At 39.8% G+C, this 21,809-nt stretch overlaps 1 protein-coding gene across 6 annotated transcripts in view; it reads left to right on the forward strand.

The window, feature by feature from the left end:
* Window positions 1-21,809, forward strand: part of NT5C3A (5'-nucleotidase, cytosolic IIIA) — a 46,618-nt gene that overhangs the window by 16,234 nt on the left and 8,575 nt on the right. For 2 of the 6 annotated variants that reach the window (XM_014602606.3, XM_014602607.3), the window contains exon 2: window positions 12,355-12,461. The exons of 2 other annotated variants lie outside the window; for them this stretch is intronic. In XM_014602606.3, the coding sequence (XP_014458092.1) occupies window positions 12,355-12,461 (107 nt within the window). Of the gene's footprint in view, window positions 1-11,856; window positions 11,963-12,354; window positions 12,462-21,809 lie in introns of those variants that run through there. 2 more of the 6 variants (XM_014602608.3, XM_019483432.2) reach the window with 2 other exon arrangements.

The raw sequence follows: 21,809 nt of genomic DNA on the forward strand, positions 1-21,809 counted from the left end.
CAGCTATCTATCTTCCGTGTGTCTGATGGCTTACACCTTAGATCAGGGGTGGGCAATTATTTAGGCTGGAGGGCCACTTAAGGAGTTTTGGTGAGTTGCTGTGGGCTGGGGATGGAGGGCGGTGACGTGGCAAGGGGTGGGAAGGGCAGTTGATCCTATCTGGCTGTAGCCTTTCACTCTCTGCCAGGGGCACTGGACAGAGTGGGCAGGCAGGATCTCTGTAGAGGCCAGCCAGGACCCCCGCCAGCAGGGCACCTCAGACAGGTGGGGTATGGTGTCTGCAAGTGGGACAGGCAGGCGAGGCAGTGACAATGCAGTGTCAGGGCTGGGGCCTGGGCCCAGGGCAGAGCTACAATCTACTCCCTATACACCCCTACGACATGTCCTGTTTCTGCAGGGAGGGACATGCACATAGCAGATCATGCCTGTGTCCTGGGCCCTGTGGTCCTGGCCTCAGCATCACCTGCCAGTCCCCCTCCTGGACACCACTCCCTTCCCTCCTGTGGCCCCATCCCATCTGCCCAGCCAAGTGTGCCCTGCCTGCGGAGGTCCTGGGCTGGTCTTCGTGGAGCTTGATCTGCCCTGCACCCCCTGTGGTGGGTGCAGGACAGATGGACCAGGGTGCCTGGGCAGTAGGGCCAAGCTGGTGGTGGTGGCAACACTGGCAGCAGCAGCAGCCAGAAGGAGCTGCTTCTGCAGGGACTACCAGGAAGCTGAGTCCAACCCCTGTGCCACCCCTGCCCTGCCTCTGCGCGTGGGGGCGGCAGGACCAGCAAAATGCTCTATGGCCAGAGCTGCCCCCTGTGCCTGGGCTGGGCAGGACCAAAGGGACCTGCTGTGGGCCAGATAGACTCCCTTGTTAAACCGTATTTTGTCCATCCCTGTCTTAGATGTGTAAATCCTTAGATACAAGCTTAATCTGGGTGTTTTACTGGATAAAAGCTAGGTTTTACATGATGATTTGTCATTTAACACATTGTTTGCAAATAATTTAGGAAAAAATAAATGTTTTGTTTTACAAATAATTGTAATATTATAAAAGCTTTAATCTGTCTGTGTGTCTGTCTGTCTGTCCATAACACTTTATTCACGCTCTGATTGGCTGCGCTGGCCTCGCCTCCCTGCCCTGGTCCTTGGAGACGACAACAATGGAGCAGACAGAACAGGTGGGGCGAGGCCAGCAGTGCCAACACTGCTGGCCTCAACCCCCTTGCACCCTCCCCCTGCTCTGCTCACTGTAGGTGGCGACAATGGAGCAAAGGGGGCAGGGGCAGAGGCAAGGACACGGGAGCTGGCCTCACTCCCCACCTTGCTCCTTGGAGATGGTAGCGTGGGAGGGGGAACGGGGTCAAGATGCCGCATGGGGGTGAGACCACTGGCGCTGGCTTTGACAAGCCCTTCCCTCTCCCATTGTCGCTTCCTGCATGGCCAACCCAGAGGCAGTGGGGGGAGGAGCGGGCCTGATGCAGAGTGGAGGGGAAGAAGCAGACGCACCACAGCGGTGGGGAAAGGGGGGAGTGGGCCTGACACAGCAGGGCGAGGGAGCAGCCGACCCTGCCTGATGCAGCCTGACACAGCAGTGGCTGGGGGAGGGGAGGAGCAGGCTTCCTCCCCAACCTCCGTCCCCTGCGTCAGCCCTAAACCCATTCCTCCCATCCCCCTACTACCACCAAGTCGGCCCAGGCCCGCTGCTCCACTCCCTGCCGCAGCAGCCCAGCTTCTTCCCACATTCAGGCCAGGTCCTCCCCCGCTTCGGGCCTGGGTCCACTCCTCCCCGCCCCACACTGCTGCGGCGGGGATGGGGGGAACAGGCCTGGCAGCAGGAAGGAAGGGGGGAGCAAGCCCGGATGTGAGAGGGACGGGGCCACAGGGCTCCATCCCCGCCCTCTCTCCCCATCATTCTTGTGGTCAATTGGCTAGTAATAAATAATGGCATACTGTTTTGTGAAATCTGTATAATATATCACTGAATTCTATCCATGAAATAGAATTGGACTGCATGGCATTCTTTTATTAATGGATAGATTTTTAAAGCCATTATAATCTAATATTATCTGCAAAACACAGGTTATAAACTAGTAACTTCTGTATTAACTCATACAAAAGTTATGGGCTTGTCTTCTTTTAGAAATAACATTTTTTTTTTTCATTTAAAGATTTGTAATCATTCTAGGTACATTATTCCAATAGCTGAATAGCCTCACTTAACCTTGCACATTACTACATGTTCCTGCAGATCTCTCCCTGTTTTATCCATTATTTTTATTAATTCCTTTTAGGATGGATTTATTTTTTTCAACTTCTTTCATAAAATAATAATGCTTAAACTTAAAATACTTGAGTTTGGGATGGCCAGGTAGATAAGCCAAATTAAAAGGAATAATTATCTTGCTAGTTTTTGTATGTAGGGAAGCAAGAGTATTGCTCAGTCTTCAAAAGATTCTTAGGTTTCACAGAATGAACTGTGTTCCAAAAGCACATGTAAATTGAGGCTACATGGTGCTGAAGGTTGTTGTCTCAAAAAACCCTGCATCTGTTCTAAAAGTTGGAAAGCTTATAGTGAATTAAGACTTCAGGAAGATAACTTACCGTCTTACTGGTAAGGAAGTAGAAAGCTGCTGGAGAACTGAGGTCTGATTCCTAATAGGCAAGCTCCAGGGCTGCTAGTAAAAGTCTTGAAATTTAGGAGCACTGGCTAGTTTGGGGGCTACTAACACCACAGCAGTGACAGCACGGCATGGTTAAGGAGCATTGTTTGCATTGCTGGGAAAAATGAATGATGCTCTGGATAAGTGCATAGCCTTTTTTCAGTCCTGAGGCTACACACTTCAACAGAATACACATAATTGTATTCTGCATTGCATAATATTTCTGTACCACCCTATGTTTAAAGCACCGTTCCAATAGATGGCAGGTGTAACTGGGGGTGATAAGTACTTCATGAAGCCTTGACGATGATGGGATATAGAGGCTGTGGAACTGATTAGTCCCTGTTGTTTTCAAGGCTTCTTGTAGCTGCCCTTTGAGAGCTGCTTCCCCTTTGCTTTTTCTGGCTCAATTAAACAGAATACAATTAGTTACAAAGCAGACTAATACTATTACATTTACTGGAGTAAAATGAATTTCAGAGTAGACAATTGGGTTGAAAGATGTCACACACTTAAGTGATTTATGCATTTAACTAATACATAGAAAATGAATGTTTGTTACAGGATAAGTAATGGATAACAAATTAGAACTGGAATTGTGTTACGCGGTCAAGCAAATTATGCACTCATCCTGTATGCATATAAATGGACTACATTGCGCTCTTGTCCAGGGAAAGGAATTGGGCAAACAAACCCTGTGATGTGGTGGAGAGCTTGTTTAGTTCTGACTAGCTAGTTGCAATGGGAGTGTTCACAGGCAGAACAAGGGAGGATTTAGTAGCCAAGAATGTCATAAAGCAGTGCAAAATGTAGGCATATATTGCAATACTAGCCCAACCCCATAAACAACCTGTTCTCTTGAAAAAAGGCCTGAGAAGGGTGAATTTCAGTTTTTAAAGGAGTCATACCAAAAGAGATCCTAAAGGATAAGAAATGTAACTAATTTGAAAACCTCCGTATGAACTTTTAATATGTGATATGTTGCTGGCATTAGATCGCATCGGAATTCACCATATAATTTAGTGTCTAGTAATGCACTGTGGATTGAACTTTGGCCTACGGACTTAACTTCCAAATTGGGTCCTGTTAGTATAGTATGCAAGGGTCAGAGTTTATTTGATTTAGATACAGCACTCTTAGACTAAGTGATTCTAAGCAGATGTTTTTTTTCTTACTGATAGATAAGAGAAAGGGGGAATCAGCAGCAGTTGTTTCAGGGCAGGCCCACATTCACCTTCATTGTAGTTCCATATACTCTGCATAAAATATACTAACATATTCATTCAACATTGATCAAAACGTGTATATCTTGGACTAGAAAAAGTTCTTCATGCAACCAGGAAGGTATAAGTTGATGAAAATCATCAGTCTTGTGGATCCAAGTTGCATTTTTGTAATGTGCAAGTGTTTAAGTAGATACAAGAAGTGTGTAACAACTTACAGTAGCAGAATATTGATATTGCCAATTGTCACTGCAATATCCTGATAATCATAATATTTGAGCGTCTATTTTGTATTTATCGAGGCACTTACCTCTCATAAGAATTGTGTTGTAGGAGGAGAGACTGGGCTGAAAATCTGTTTTTATGGCTTGTTTTGTTTTTCTCCTTAAAGGAGCTGGTGCTGTGTAACAGCCAGTCTAGATCAGCTTCTTCTAAGACTCCTTTTCCATTACAATGGAAGTATTAAGAGAAGCAGATTGGTGCTAATCAGACAAGGAGACATGAACAGCATTTAAACAGATTCTGTATAATTGGACTTCAGAAGAGGTATTTTTCCCCCACTTATAGGTTCACCCTATTAAGATTCACATCTGCTGTTAGGGCTGAGTGGGAGCCTATACAGAAAGTACTCTTAAGGCTAATTCCACACCACCTTGTGAAGAATTAGGTTCAGATGTAGGACCAGAATCCTGGCTCAGTTTCTTCTTGTCTCCATTAACTGAGGGTCAGAACCTTGACTTCTTATCTTCATTGGTTGGTCTTAGCCTATTTATAACACATTTCAAAATCCGTCAGTTTCTGTGGTCAGTCTTACCTCTGCCCCATCTGGAGTTGTCTTGTAGACCACAATTCTGTCTTTATTCAGGATTTTTTTTGTTGCCATCCAGTATCTTTTTTCCCTTCCTAAAAATTAATGTGCCATTTGGCTTTCTAAGATGTCACTTAGCAGTCAGCATTCTTAAGATCTATGGTTACTGAGTGAAAATCACTCTTCCCCCTCATTACTACTTTGGTGGCATCTTGTAACAGAAGTTGTAGTTCTGTAAATTGTTAACATGGATTCCCACAGGGAACCTGAGACTGGCATCCTTTTTATGCCCTTATAGCCAAACATTTAGCTTAAAACATCGCTGCTTCCTGGAAGGTTAAAGTGACATTTGGGGAAAAACAAACCAGACTTAAGAATTTTACCAATATACTTTACCAATAGTAGCAGGCAAACATTTTGTTCTGTAGGCTTTTTGCCAAACCAAGAAGCTGCCTTGAGAAATTATTTAAGTGCCAAATAGTTCCTTTTATTTTCCATAACCTCAGCTAATTTTGGCTGTCATTCAAAAAGGTAGTTTTAGCACATGAAGAAGCCTTTTGAAATTGGTGAAATTTTTTCATACTTAAAATATGCTTGCTTACTTTGTTGAATTAGGGTTCAACTCCACATAACCTCACTTTTCTAAATAATTTATTTATTGAGATACTATTGTCCACAGAATAGCATTGCAGGAACATAATACATTTCTGGAGGTGCAGGTGTAAGATCCAGGAATGCTGATGGTGCTGTTGTGGGGTCTAGTTATTGTGGGAGTGGTGGAGATGTGTTGGCAGGTTTTACATTTCTTGTCATGGCATAGTCTGGATCCATTTAGTGTGTTTTGGCCATAGGAAGTTTGCTTCTGGTGATGAGATTGGCAAGGTTCGGTGCTTGTTTAAAGGTTAGGATGGGTGGTTCTGGGAAAATCTCTTTTAAAATTATGTCTCTTTCTAGTATGGGTTCCGATTGTTTGAGGAGTTTCCGTATAGGTTTCAGGGAGTGATGGTATGTCATAACTAATGGTGTGCAGTTTATGGGGATTTTCTTTTTGTGCTGCAACAATTCTTTATGTGGTATCCATATGGCTCTTTCAAAAGTGTGATCTATCTCTCTGGAAGAGTGTCCTTGCTGAGTGAAAGCCCTTTTGAGATTTGTGAGGTGACTATCACAGGTGTTCTTGGTGCAAATTTGGTGGTATCAGAGGACTTTGCTGTATATTACAGTTTCTTGGTGTGTTGGGGGTGATTGCTGGTTCTGTGCAGATATGTATGTTGGTCCAAGGGTTTCTTGTATATGGTAGTTTGTATTTTACCATTCTGGATATTGATCATACTGTTTAAAAAGGAAATGGTGCTGGAGTATTTAAGAGTCTGATAGAGGGGTGACAGTTATGGATTTCCATCACCAATTCAATCAGAGATTCAGGTTTTTGGTCCAAATGATGAAGTTGACATCTATATATCTTAAGTATAGCATGGGTTTGATGATGCAGTTCTTGAGGAATTCTTCCAGGTGGCCCATAAAATAGTTGGCATGTTGTAGGGCCATTTTGGTGCCCATACCTGTGCCCATGGTCTGGAGGAAGTCCTGGTTATTGAAAGTGAAGTCGTTGTGTGTGAAAATAAAGCATATAAGTTTAGTAATATCTTTAGGTCTATACTCTGAGTTGTAATCTTTCTCTTGTAGATGTGTGTGGCAGGCTTGGATGCCATGCTGATGCGGGATGTTGGTATATAAGCTGGTAACATCCATGGTGGCTAGGAGTATGTTGCTGGGAAAGTGGTCTATGATTTTAAGTTTTCGTAGAAAATGTATGTCTTGGATAAAACTCAATCTTTGGGTCACAAGAAGTTTTAGGATGGATTCGATGAAACTTGATATTTCGTCAATTAGAGTTCCATGGTTGGATATTCTAGGTCTACCAGGTTTCTCTTGTTTGTGGATTTTAGGTAGCATGTAAAAAGTCTCTAGGCTGAGTAATGGGGGGGGATCAAGTTCTGTAGTTTTTCTTGTAGTTCAAATGGGAATTATTTGATGGTAGTTTTGAGTTTTAAGGTGAAAAGCGGAGTTGGATCTTTGGTTTTTCATAGTAGGTGGTGTCAGAGTTGTCTGTTGATTTCTTTTATGTAGTTCTCATGGTTAAGGATAACTAAAGCTCCTCCTTTATCCGCTGGTTTCATTACTATTTGGTTGTTGGATCTTAGAGATTCTATGGCCCTTCTCTCTCAGAGAGGTTGTTATGGTGGTGTTTATTGATTATTCCATTGTTCGTTCTTTCCCTGAAGAAATCAATATAGCAGTCAAGGTTTGAATTTCATCCACTGTGAGGTGTCCAATCTGATTTTTGGGGGTTTGGGGAGGGTTGATTGTTTCCTCAATGTTGTCAAAGGATGAAGTGTTGTTGGAAGTGGATTCATTTTGGTGGTGGAAATATTCCTTGAGATGGAGATGCCAGAAAAATTGTTCTAGTTCTCCACATCATAGTATATTATTAGGGTATTTTTTCTGGATGGAAATTAAGGCCTTTAGAGAGGACAGACTTTTCACCTTTTGGTAAGTGTGTGCATGGAGAGAGTGATAATATTTGAGGGTTGATTGGTTTTTTCAGTTTTATCAAGTATGAGGTTGGAATGCTGTAATATTGGTGTTGTTTCTCTTCTGGTTTTTTGTGACTGGGAAAGTTGTTCCGGTAATAATTGGTTCCATTTCTTCTTTTTGTTGGATGAATGTATTAAAAAAAAAACCTTTGGCAGTTTCTTTGTCTACGTTGTATAATGTTTGGGAAAATATCTAGATTCATCTCTCTTAAGTTGTTTCAGCATGTGTTGATTTCCTTCTTGGGTTGATCTCTTTTGGAGTAGGTCATGTGAATGAGATGATTTCTAAGTTTTTCTGAAGTTCTCCTGCATAGTTGTGAAGCACTTTTGGAGTTGTGTGTAGTAATCGGGGAATTATAGATGTTCAGTCCTCTGGGAATGATCTTGTGTTTCTTGCATAGGCTTACAAAATATATGTCACTTGAATTTGGCTTCTTTCTTCTTCGTGTTGTGAAGTTTCCATTTCAAATGACAAAATTCGGTATCTTACATGTTTTGAGGGTATTGGTTGTAGCCTTGTTTGTCTAAGGATACAGGCAGACAAGGTCCTTTGGGTAAATGTGATGTTTTCTGTTAGACCAACTAAATAGTTGGAAAAATTGTTCTTTGCAAGTTTTTGGGCACAAGCACCCTTCGTCAGGCTAGGGAGAGTGCTGGTGTCGTGTTCTCCCGGATGGAATAGAAGCCAATACGCAAAATGCAGCTCTGTGAAAATGCAAATGTATGGCAGTGAGGATCAGAGGCCATGGGAGGCAATTTGTTAATTTGATACACTCCTATAAGTAGTTAGGTTGGAAAAGGCAACAAACAGATCACATGCATTTGATTTTTTTTCTTCATTATAGGCAGTTTGATCTTTTTTTTCCTAATAAAAAATGCATTTAATGTCACCTCTGAAAGTGATTCCTCACCTTTTGTAGCAATGTATTTGGTAGATATGTAAGGTCTGGTAGCTTAAAAGATGTTCCAGGTATTTAAGTTAAGCTTGCACATTCAGCTTGCTCATACTGTGATTTTACTGACTCATTCTTTCTTGTTTTTGCACCATTCTTTTTTCTACAGTCTTTTTCCAGAATTAATGCACTTGGTCTACTTAATTCTTGCCTTGCCTCTAAATGAGACATGACAAGTATTAAGTAAAGCAGAACTGCTTTACATGCAATCTCCTTTTACTTAGTCAATATCTTCTTGCATATCTCATTACATTTTATAAGCTACTTTTTGTTTTTAAATTTAAACAAGTGTTCCAATTCGTCCTATTTCTTTCCTGGTTGTGATTCCAGAGAATCCTTTTGTTAGTGTTTTCCAGCTTCCTCTCCTCCACTGATGTGACTGATAATCTCTCTTCCACATTCCAAATTTCTATTGGAAAAGTAGGTAGCATTGAATCCCAAATTCCTGCAAGCTTGCCCATTAGAGCAGTTTTATAGTAACTCCAGCTAACCCTCACATCTCATTTTCCTGTAATACTGTTACCTGAAAGAGTTTCAAATATAGTGCTGGAATCAAGATGCAGGTGTATTATCCATAAAGTTACGGGGGTGGAGGGGAAGATTTAGATTGGCTTCTCGGGTAGATGTTTTGTAGCTCTTTTTTGCTTCATTTTTATACTTGAACATTAAGGCGGAGGTAGCACTCAACCTACCTGAAATGCAACTTTCAGAGAAGGAATTCTTCACGGGAGGGTGTTTACTGATCGGAATTCATCCATTTGCTGCTGCCTGTTGGTTTTGAAGCTCTGGAAGGCTATGCATGCACATTTTAGTCCACTGTTATATAAGATCAGAAAATATCCAATGTCTTAAAATGTGCAAACTATATCTACAACAGATAATAAGCCTTAACTAAAATTTTTCTTCAATCATTTGACCTTAGTTACCCAATGTTTGAAGTAAAATAATGTGTACAGCCTCCTTACATTTACTGTAAAAATATCATATATTATGTAATATTTGTGAGAAGACAATGACCCAATGAAACCTGAGCTTTGACGCATACGTGCAGCGCAGTAGAAGACCGATTTTTCTTTGCTTTAGATTGAAATAACACATTCAGTATCTCAGTCTGTCATGAGATTCCTCATGGCAGGGATCTTCAATTTCTCTACCTATTCACTGAAGGACAAGGACATAAAGCAACACCAGAAAATGCAACCTAACATATTTTCATTTAACATTCAAACAACAAAGAATCCAGTATAACTTATTGTTCTGTTGATTTGTCTCAGAATATTTTACAGCTAAAATGTTCCCACAAAAATCTTTGCTCTTCTCCCTAGCCAGAGTTAAAGTTAAAATAGAACCTATCTGCTGAAATAATTATCCCTCCCTAGTCTCTGTGGTACTTAAAATATTTTAAAATGGCCTTCAATACTCTGAAAATAAAGATCATCCAGAGGTCACGCTGGACTTTGTTTATCGGGATTGTAGTTTTCTCTCTCAAAAATTTGACGGCCATTTAAGCCAAATCCTGATCCCACTATGGTCAACAGGACCAAGATTTGATCAATAATAAATAGCCAGATAGCCATGTTATAACCAGAGGGCAGAGTGCTTTGTGTCAATAATAAATGAGAGAGAATCCTTTAAAAAAATTCTCATGAAAAATATATTTGCAGTTTACCTCTTTCATTTTTAGCCGTGATATTTTTACAGTATTAAGGGATCCAATATTGTTAACCTTTCTACAAACTAGGATTGAATACTCCTACAAATTAGGAAATGTTTTGGTAATGTTGTTTACTAGCTTGTTTTCATTCTCTGTGTGTCAATACATTAATAAGATATAATTGCTGTTAGTTTTACTCTGTAAACGTGCTCGGTTTAGATTCATAAATAAGGAAGAATGACAGGCTGAACTGTGAGTACAATTTTATGAAACAAGCTAACTTTCTTTCCAAATTGTTGGTATTCTGAGTATTATTTTCCTCTGTCTAAGCAATGCCCAAGCAGCACACACTGTGCTGATAGCCCATCATTCTTTCCATTGTTTACAAACCTGACTCCACATTACAATATCAGTTTCAGTCCATAGCACTGAGTCTTAACAGCCCTACCTATGTTGCAGACTGAATTAATCTCAACTCCATTTTGATGTCACAGATATATAAAGAGTGAAAATATTGTGTTAATAGACATTCAGTTACTAGAAAGCTTTCTACAGATTCACAGACGCATTAAAATAGAAATCCTACTCTCTACTGTGAGCTGCTAAATTTAATCCTAAAATTATTTAGCCTTGGTCAGAATATTAACATATATCAAGCTTCAGCTGAAAAACAATTATGAGCATATCATGGGTATCCATATAAAAAGAAAAATATAGCTATCATGGTAACAGAAACAGGGGTTATATAACCCACCATCCATCTAAACAAAGTTTCTGAATTATTGTGTGTGGTTTTTGCAGTGTTGCATTATATTTGGAATGTATCCTGGAATAACTCTGCCTACAAAGAGTTTAGCAACTTGTATAAGATAGGTTTTGTTCGGTTCCTAGTCGGGAGGCAAGCAACCGATCCCCTACCTTCCTCCACCAAAAAAAAAACATTAAAACAGTGATTAACTACTTCTTGTTAGTAACATTGTCAGGATAGGGAATGATGGGCATGAGAGTGAAGAGTTGGCATTTCCCTAAAGCTGGTTCTCTCAGGCCACGATTGGACACAGTTCACCCTACTCTAGATGCAGCTTTAGCATAGATGAGGCTTTATAATTCAGTTGTGCAGGGTTTTGTTTTTCAGTCTCTCTCTCTTTTATGTGATCTCATCCAGTCTGGCAGAAATAGCACCCAGCGCCATAGTGTCTACTGTCCTGATGACTTTTGGTTCTGAGGGCCTGAGGACTTAAACTGAGATTTTTTTTTTGATTTTTTTTTTTTTTTAAGGCAGCATCATAGGGTATTATGGGAGAACTTCTGCCTAATGCTGCTGAACTAAAACCTGTCATAAGCACTGACCTCACACATTTCATGTTTTTTAAATGTACAAGCTTCTGATTTCTCCAGCCTTCTCCATTTTTTTATTCTTTTACAATAAAAATAACTCCCTTTAAAAGTGTTATTCTTTCCCTTCCCTTCCCTCACACAATTATTGTTTTCTTCAGTTTGGCATTGTGCCTAATAACAAACTGCTGAAAGCACGTTGGGGCCCCCCGTCTCCCAAAAAATCCTGACAAACAAGGCTCCTTGACTTCCTCTTTTGTCATCACATGCATAATAAAAGCCAAGGGAATGACTCTCTAAGTAGTTCGTTGTAATTTGTTTCCTGTACATACACATTTGTGTACCCCTTGCCTTAATGAGTTGTAAGCAAGGATGTTTCGGTAAGGAAAGTGTTGAAATATACCAAGGAAATAGTCCTTTGCCTTGTGGAACAAGCACCTTCCTCAGTTACAGCAATCCAGATTTGTCTGCTGCATCCATGAAAGCTGTTCATTCAGTGAAGGTCAAAGGTTCTGTTGTTGGTACACCAGCTGATCATCTCTAAGCTGGTCAGGCTGTATCACTGAGCATAATAAAGTGCCATGCATTGCTGATATGCGTCACAGGACCCTGGGGTTTTTGCACAGGGATTAGTCAGGCTGTATTTGGAAACGCCCTCAACTGCACCTTGTGCTGCTATATTAATGTTTCCCAAGCAAGAAGAATTTTCTTTCGCTCCGGCAGCTGCTCCAGAAAAGCCCTCTGGTAAGTGTGTGCTGTTCATGTCAGTAAGACTGGTGCTGTTTTCTGCCTGCATTACTAAGCCAGAGTTATCAAGCCCTGTTATTTATGCCTGCTTGTTCTGACAAATGAGTATACTGTCTGTTATATAAATGTCTGAGTGTAGATTTCAAACCAGTACACATTTCTTAAAAAAAGAAAAATAGGTTGATGGAGTTATGGAATAGATTAATTTTTTTTAAGTAGATAAAGATGAAAAATGTGCATCAGTACAGCTTAAAATATGGGTAACTTCAACTGGATCTAAAAAGTTGTTGTCTGGGTACATGCTTTTATTTATGTACAACAAAAATGCTAAAGAGCAGAGAATGTAGCAGACCATTTCTTAAAGAGGTTTGCTTGGTTTTTGTTGGCAGCCTGTATGCAAGCCCTGCGTCTCTGGACTCTGTTTGCCACCTGTGCTGTTGCGGTAGGACAAAATCAAGGACAGAAGAATCAAGAGTGCCCTAAGCTCAACGCACAGGTACTCTCTTCTAAAAAAGCACAAGAGAAAGCGCTGTCAGTCTATGTCCAACAATAATCTCACCAAACTTTGACACATGCTCTTAAGATTTCCAAAAATATAGTTGGAATTCAGCACAGTTGTGAGCATAGTAAATATTTTGACTGAGACCTTGAAATGGGGAAATCATTACATACTTGTACTATTTAATGAAATTCAGATTTTGGCATGATCTATAAATCTTTCCTATTCTTTTAAGAAATGCCAGCTATTATGTTTAGGTCTTAAACTCCTCTCCTACTTTTTATGTCACCACTTTTAAAATTCTGGAATTGCAAAATATGCTAAAAACAAATATGTGCCTAATCAATTCTTTGTTATGAGAATATGAAAATAGCACATATCAGCGTTTTTCCCCTTTGGATCCATGGTCTAAGATGAGGACTTAGTAACACTACCTCACAACTTTTTGCCATGATATGCAAGGTATTTACATTTAAAACTTATGGTTTCCAAGGTAGCTCTCATTTTACAAAGTCAAAGATCTACTCTGAGTACAGTCAGCGCATCACTAGCAAGATTAAGGATGCCATTTTCTGTAGTCAGTGGAACATAAGGAAGTCATGTGGCAAGTATTGTATTACATCACATCTTTGACATCCCAAGCAAGAAGGACTGGGTACCCATTTGATACCAGATTTAACTGGGAAGTGGACAGTCTCAGGCTCTAACTCATAACCTTGGATTCATAGCAAAACACCTGAATTACTCAACTCTGACAAATGCACTTACATATGGGTTGTTACAGCTAATGCCAAAATGGAGATTAATGCTTTGTTTAAAAAAACAAACAAACGGTCTGCATTTCAGGCTTTCAGATACAGCACTTTTTCCCTAGGTTTATTCCTAGAAAATAATATTCCTGCAACCATGTCAAAATGAAAAGAGGGTTTGAAAGAAAGAAAAGTAATGACATAGCCTTTTCATTTCTGTTTTCATGATACATTTGCCCTATGCTATTGGGAAAATGAGCCTTGAGTTTTTGCAAGATATCAGATCACAAACCTAACACTGATACCTTGTCCTGTCTTTGTTACTTTCTTGTAACTGAGAATGTGACAGTTTGAGACTTTGGACCCAGGGCACTTCAAAATTCCCTGGCTGTCTTATAATTGAATAATATTAAAAGCACTCTGGTTAAAAGCCCAAAATAGTCCTTGCTAAGCATTTTAACTGGTTAATGTTGTCATGGCCTTATAACAGTTCACAAAAAAAATAATTCATTACAATTGTTTTATGCATTTTACTTGCAGCTTCTTTGTACAGAAATAGCATTAAGAATTTAGAACAGATTTTTGCATGTTTCTTTTCAATTTGAAGTTGCTGTTAATGGAGCTGAAGCCTAGAAGATTGCTTAGTTTAGTTGAGATTTAAATTTCCCTACCCAAGTCTGAAAACAAGTGGTGATGACCATTAAAAATTATGACATCAGTATTCATATACATTAAAATATCATTCTTACCTGCCATGACTTATTATTGTCCAAGATCTTGTAGGTTTTGGCTGTCCACGTGGCTTCCTTAGGTTGTGTGCTTTGTGTATTTACAAAGTGAGAGCATACTAGATTGCATCCCCCCAATGAATATACATTACCTCATTTTTAACATGACAGACACAGCAGAGACACATAATGAAATTAATTGTCACAAAGAGTCTGTCTTCTGTGTGATCATAGTCATGCAGGGTCATCTTTTCCCTAGCAGCTCTTCTTTATGAGCAGCATACATAACAGATTAGACTTGGCAAAACAAGCAAGACTTTATATATACCAAGCAGTGTCAGTTTACAAGGCTTCCGTTTAAAAATACACCACCTTCCCCCACTTGCCTTGTTCAGGGTCTCACCAAAAATAGAGATGTTTATACTGCTGATTAGGAGTCTTATTATGATATATGATAATGACAGCCTCTTAATTATGATTAGTCTTGTTTTGAATATGTACCCCATGCATAAAGTCACTATTATGTGTCTACATGATTAAGAGAAACTCAGTTCAAATTTTAATCCTTTGCATCCCACTCTAATTTATGGGTAATAGAAGGATTAAAAAGAGATGCTTTCAACCTGAAGTTTTTCATGGTTAGTTATCTGTCAAACAAGATTTGTTAGAATTAACCTCGGGTGAACCTGAGAAGCTGTTTTTGAGTTGCAGGACCTAAACATTATTAAAATCAAGTGGGTACTTTTGACCAGTATGTCTGTTCCACACTGTAAATAAATGAGCATAAGAGAAAAAGATCAGATTTAAGACATTACATAATTATTCAGATAAAATACCCAGGTTTCTTAAAAGAAAATTGCTGTTGTTTTTTGTTCTTTTCAGGGCACAGAATCAGGATATGGCTGACTTGCTGAAATGGTTTTAGAACATTTTAGAGGGCTTACTTAAAATTACCAAAGCAAATATGAATTGGTGCAGGCAAAAAGCAAGGTCATGGTTTGGGCATGACTGATCTGGTATTTAATCATTAGATAGATTCTAAATCTAAGTTACTGCTTAGAAAAAAATACTGCATTTGTGAGCAAAATCCAATAAATCAGAGGAACCTTTTTAAAGAATTGGACCCTAATGATGATTTTACCTTGACAGGCGGTCCTGGGCATGGTCAGCTACCTGGGAATAAAGCTGTTTAACAAATTAAAATCTTAACACTACCTCCCTTGTTACAACAGTGGTCAAAGAAGACCTAGCTAGCCCAACTTCAGGTGTGTGCATTGCCACACCCACATGCACCACTTGTGCCCTTCATAGAATAGCAACCAAAATGGTTAGCAGACAGTGTTTAGAAACCCAAATTTTAACTCACCTGTTGACATTTTTAAGAGGCATTTAATGCAATGAAGCAGCTACCACTACAAAGCAATATTTTGATTTGTAGCTGTTCGAGTAGATTATAGTTTGCATCCTTTTATATTTCTTTTGAAGCCTACTCTTGATCTTAACAGCTATGAGGAGATCGAGATTTTTAATGTAGTGTTTTGTTTTGTTTCAGTTTGCCGGTTTTTTTTAATGATCGGATTGACTGTTCATTCTCTACCTCCCTATTCCATTTCATCAGGGTAACAAAGTTACTAATACAAAAGTGCTGATGAAAAAAACCACACAACAGATGGATACCAGGAGCACTAAGTAAAAATAAATATTGATGAGAAAAGAGTAGGAGTAACCTGTTGCATAAAGGAAATGTTAAAACAAAAACAAAATTGCCTTCTCTTGTTTGTTTGAAATTTAAAGAAATGTTATTTAACTCACATGCACAGATGCAAGTGTCGTTTTTCAAGGTACTTCAAGCAGTCATCCGTATTCTTGGAACTTTCCACCACATGTTCTTTGGAGTTAATGTCCCCGTCTGTGGTTCTTTAGGACTGATGGATTTCTAAATCTGCATGTGTCAGTTAGAGTTCATACATCAAAGCGTAGACTCAGCTATATAAGAACGTAGGATTGGAAAGCCTCCCCCCTTCCCCCCCCTCCCCCCATATCATCAGGTTCAGTCCCCTGCTATTGTAGGCAACTGTTATACTGTTCCAATTACAAGCAGACCCTGCACGTTAGCCTAGTCAACATTTTTAGGTTAATTTTTTTAGGAAAAACAGCTTTTACTGCATCTCAGACAAACCCTACAGATAAAGTCCTTGGAACTGCCATAGAAAATCTTACTAAAGAGTCTAATAACCAAGGAAAGAATCTGAAGTGCTAAATGCTAAAACAAAAAAATGCACTGAAAAAAATCATTTTGTATTTTGCATGTACAAAAATACTGCAAGTGTCAGAGTCAAGATTGGGGGTCTAATTATAGGTAGACCCTGTGGACAGATAGAATTCAGTTTCTATGTTTGTTTTTTTCTGGAGGGGAATAAAGGGTTGACTTATAACCAAAACAGTATATTAATATGGGGCTGTCCAACTTCTGGACAGCAGTGGACCACAAACCTTGAGGGCTGCAAACCCAGGGGCCACACAGGATAGGTTACAGACCCAAGGACCACATGACACATGGGCAGACATTTTCTGTTCCATCCCCTCCCCTCCAGGTCCTCACCACCAAGTGGGAGGCTTAGCTCCCACCCCTCTCCCTCACTGGTCAGGTACAGACATTACACTTTTACCCATATAAGTGATTGGAAACCAGTCTATACCCATAACAGAACAGAAGTTTGGCACACACAGACTGGTTTAAAAGTGGCTGAATCCAGTCTAAGATTTGCATCCCCCACCAAACAGCGAATGTGTGTTTTGTTCACTACCCATTTAAACTATGCCACTTACGGAAACCACGTAACTTGGATCAATTCCACCTTGGGCTTTTTGAATGTCTGTACCTAGCTTGTGTGTGCAGCCCAGCTTTCCCCCTTCCCTCCCTCTCTCCCCATACACACATGTACCCAGCACAGGCAGCCGGTCACTCCTCTGCTGCTGTGCCCACACCCACCATTCACCTGCAGTGCAGGCAGGCATAACTCTTCTTTACCATGCATGCAACTCAGCCACTCTACCCCCTCGTAGCTGCCAAGACGGAAGCAACTGGGGGAGTAGGTGGAGGGCAGACAGGAGGATGGGGCCCAGTGGGTTGCATGCTAACCCTTCGGGGGTAGTATGTGGCCCATGGGCAGACAGTTGAACATCCCTGTGGCAATACAATCCCTTTCACAAACTAATCAAAATCTATTTCCCTCCCCACCTCTGTTCTTATTGGAAGGCTGTTAGGGAACTTTACTCCTCTGAAGGATAGAAACCTTCTAACTTCCAACCTAAGTTAGTGGCCAGTTAATATTCACTTTATATGCTGCTTGTGCAACTGACTTTCAGTGCAGTCATATTTTTTTCAGAACCAGGAGGTATCTCTGGGAGATTCTAGTAATTTCTTCATGCTCGCTATATGCTATCTCAAGACTGTAGTTCTTCATGCGTGCTTTTGTAGTGCAACCAGATAAATAGGGGTACCTAACTGCCAAGACCTATAAAATTACTTCATATGTCTGATATTTCCTTCGAGTTCTCTCTTTTCTGTGTTCTTTAAGTCCAGTCCAGGGATGTCAAACTCATTTGACCTCACAGGCCAAATGAATGGTGCAGGGTTGGCACTGCAGGCCAGATCAGGCCCACAGACCTCGCCTGCCCCTATGCCAGATCCAGCATGTGCAGCACCTGCTCAGGCCGCTCAGGTGGAAAGAGGTGCAACATCTTGAGTTGGCTGTCGCCACAGAAACAAGCTGCAGTGCCAGTTTTTTTTCCTGCGGTGTTGCTGGGGCTTCAGCGGTATGGCTCTTGCCCAGGCACTTAGCTGCCACCATGGGAATGCCTCCCATCTCAGCTAGAGTAAGGGCAAAAGTCTGTGCGTCAGATGATCTGGCTTTGACAGCCCTGAGCTAGTCCTTATGTATTGCAAGATTTTGGCTTCTAATAACTTTGCCGTTCTCCAAGTTTTGTCCGTTTCTTCTGTGTCTCCTTAGAGAAGGGAAAGAGAAACTGAGCCTTGGATTCTAGACCATTTACCTTCAATTTGAAAATTGTCCATAAGTATTCTTCCTGTCCTGATACAGCCTAGGGGTTTTTTTTAACTGGCCTGTGCATCACAGTATATTGAGCTTATGAATGTTGAGTCAACTCTTAGAGCCTTCCTGAACTGTTACAGTTCATTTAGAAAGCTTCATGTTGCTCTGACTCTTCTAGTTGGCATCACACTTCTTTGTTTAGTTTCAGTTGTTGAGCTCCAAATTCTTTCCAACTTAGATCCACTTATGACTTCAGCTATGAAGACAAGTTCAGTGTTTTAAGTAGAGATGCCAATACCACTGACTTGAATTTTCAGTTGGGTAGATGTAACTGCCTGATTTAGGCATCCATTCTGCTGAAAGCCATACTGTATTCAAGATTCAGGCTGTACCCATAATGCCTGCAGAAATATTTATTGGATCAGTATTTCATTATCTAAAAAGAGCTGCCACCCCTTCACAAAGTGGCACTTCCATAAATATGGAGTAGTGAACCTGTCTGCCCTACCTTCATTCTCATGTAACATTGGAAAACCCCAAGTTCTCAGCATCAGTTACCTGAGTGAAAGTGAAGCGAGTCATTTTTCTGCACAGATTAAGCATAATGCTTTTCTTCTGCTCCAAAACGTAGGCATTGGTTTGCTGAAAACATAATGTGCTGAATTGGCTATGCTTTAAAAAAATGGGAACACCACAGCACTTCAAAGTTTTTCCAGAATCCAAAAAGAAAATTATTTTAGTACAAAGTAAAACAGTGCCAGGTGATTCAAACGGCACTCCAACATTTTTCTGAGAATGTTAAAGTTAAAATGCATCTCTCCAATCTCTATCTAAATCTATTGCATTTACATAAAGTCCTTGTCTTAGTGTTTTAATCCAACCAACTACTGTCTGATCTCTTGCACAGGAAAATTTTAGCATTCCTGCCTTTCTAAGCATACATGTCTACTTTATTAAATCAAAGCTAAAGAAAGTAATTTTCAAATTCCCAAAGTGAAAGAACACAAAACAAAGTCAGGTATCCCTCTTTAATATGCTTGAAGAATTCTATTTGTATGTGAAAGTATCTATTCCAGTTTCATTCATCAACAGTCCAAAAAATGCAAAAAACTTTATGAAATGTCTCAGAAAAGACATTTAATATCGTTTTCTGTTGTACCATATGCATAAGAGCTCTTGATGTACTTTCACTAGTTCTTGTGGCTGCATATCTTCAAATGCGTTGCATGTATAGCCCTCTTGTGACTTGCCTATAGTTGTGTGAAAGGACTATTGTTAATCAGCAAATTAACACACGTTTTTGAGGAATTCACTACATCCTTGTCAGATCCTTAATGGTTCTTCATAGTTCAGTTTTTCATAATTTAACTTTGAGGTTATCTAATACTATGAATGTCCTTCCAGTTAAAAGAGAAAAGGCAGGAGCAGACTTTACAGAATGGTGCTGACCAATTCTGAAGGAAGTGTGGTTCTCTTCTGAGCAAGGACTGTTGAAACGCCTTTCTTCTCAACAGAAATTTAACCATTGTGGTCATAGTACAAGTTGACTTGGATTGCTTCTTGGTCAACATTTTCCTTTACAGTCTGAGGTAACATGATACAGAAGTCACACAAGATGTATTTGGTAGAGAAGGTGTTATGTTTATAGGAAATTTCTTTAGTAGAACTTGCTTTGCTCACCAGTAACTATTCAAAACTTAAATAAGACAACTCCAACTGCCTCCAAAATGTTTTTAGCATTTCATCTTTTGAATTTTCCTCATTGGAGTCTGTCTCTAGCATAAAGAATTGGAAATTTATTTTCTTTACTTAGAGTTGACAGGTTCAACTTCTATAAAATCCAAACCAAATTAAAATAGCCTGTTGATAATGTGTACCATCATTCAAAGTCATACATGCGTAGTAGAGAAATGGTGTGTTCAAATGTTTGAAATTTTGATTTACCTCTGAGGAGGTCTTTATTCAAGCATTGTTGAAAAAAAGTTACCTTGTGATGATATTGCAAGTGTCAATTTTAGTTGTGCAGTTTCCCCCAGAGTTTTCCTAGCTGTCTTCATCTGCTAATATTGCCCTTATTCAACATGGCTATTTCCATTACTTTCAGCATGACCAAAGGCTTGCTGACTTTAATTAGGATGACTACATTTCCTACAGCTTTTGCAAGTAGAGTTCTCTCTACAGACAGTACTGGTTATCTCATCGTTTCTGATAAAACAGATGTTAGGTTACCTCTGTTTTGAGGGAGCCCAGGAAATGTGGATCTAGAATAAAGACTTGGTAACAAAATCTGGGGGACATGAGGCAAAGGAAGAACAAAAGGACAATATTGGTGGAAATCAGGACAGAGAGGAGAGCATGGAGAAGAAAGAAAAGACCTTTCCCACCACAGGGATGAGAAGCTCCTAGGAGCCATAAGAGATACCCCCTACCATTTGATTTAGACTCCAGATTTTAGAATGCAAGTGGGGGAATGCATTTTGGCCAAAAGGATCCCCCCCACCCAATGTCTTCTGACCTGTAAAGTTTGAGAATAAAGGATAAGTTTCAATCTAACAGTTAATATTCATACATATCAGTCATATTGTGACAGTATATCACAGGACTAATTATAGGACTGAAATAAGTTGTAATTTTCTTCATGAAGAAAACCGAATTGCACATATGCTTGAAAGGCTCTGAACAACTATTGATAGAGATGCAGTCAGTGATGTATTAGTGTCAAGAGTAGGAAGGAATGACAGTGTGATGTGAGTGTGGTGACTGCTCACTATATAAGAGGGATTTTGGTGGCCCTGTCAGTTTCTTCAGAATCAAAACTCATTTTTTTTTAAAAAAACAATTTTTATAGTGTATTGCTGCAAAGATAATGTAGCAGGCACAAGTTTGAATAATGACTAATCTGTGGCCAGCTGCATCCTATAATCCCTTCACCAACACACTCATGCACAGAAGGGCTTGGATGCAGAGGTTTCACTGCACAATTAAATAGTGCATAGGAATGTTGCCCAGAAGAGGGAATTCAGTTCAGGCAAGTGAACTATGAATTCACAAACTAAAAAGATAAGTAGCAAGCAATGTCACCTCTTCTGCTACTCCCTTAGTTCGGTGCCAATACAACTGAGTAGAGCATTTTTGTTTACCACTACAAAGCTGGAATTATTACGTAATCTGTCTTCCATAAACATAAATTTATTACCAGCAAGCAGAGACAACCTACAAATGTTCAAAATTTATTCCTTTTCATAATATACACCCAGATAGGGGTGGGGGAGGCAGCCTTACATTGTCTATATTTAGAAATGGTTGTAAGCAGGTTCTTTTAGCACTTGCGTTGCAATGTGTCTTATTTTAAAGTATTTCAGCCGTAAGGTACTGTGAAAACTTAATGTGGATAAACTGGGAGGTAGGCAAAAATGTTTTGTTTTTATATCTATATCTACATCCTTATATATTATAATGGAAAAAAATTGTATCATTTGAAGCTGGTTTAGTCTGAATATATGTAGGCAATCCACATACCTGCATCATTGATATAATAGCACATGAAAATATTAGGTGACCTGACTTTGGAGAGTTAAAGTACAATAAAGGTATTGAAGCAAAACTGTCCCTTTCCCCACCCCCAACACTCCTAACTTTTAAATTAAACAGGTTGGAAGTTCAGTTACTCAGATCATCCAGTGTTCCTTTACTTCCAAAAATTATTAGCCTGTGTATATAATGGGAAAGTAGCAATGTCTTGCACACAACTCATACCACGATGAAGATGGTTTCTGAGGTTAGCTTCTCTGATATCAGTGTACTGTAGGTCTA

This window comes from Alligator mississippiensis, chromosome 5 (assembly GCF_030867095.1).
Source record: "Alligator mississippiensis isolate rAllMis1 chromosome 5, rAllMis1, whole genome shotgun sequence".
In the NCBI taxonomy this organism is placed as follows: Eukaryota; Metazoa; Chordata; order Crocodylia; family Alligatoridae; genus Alligator; species Alligator mississippiensis.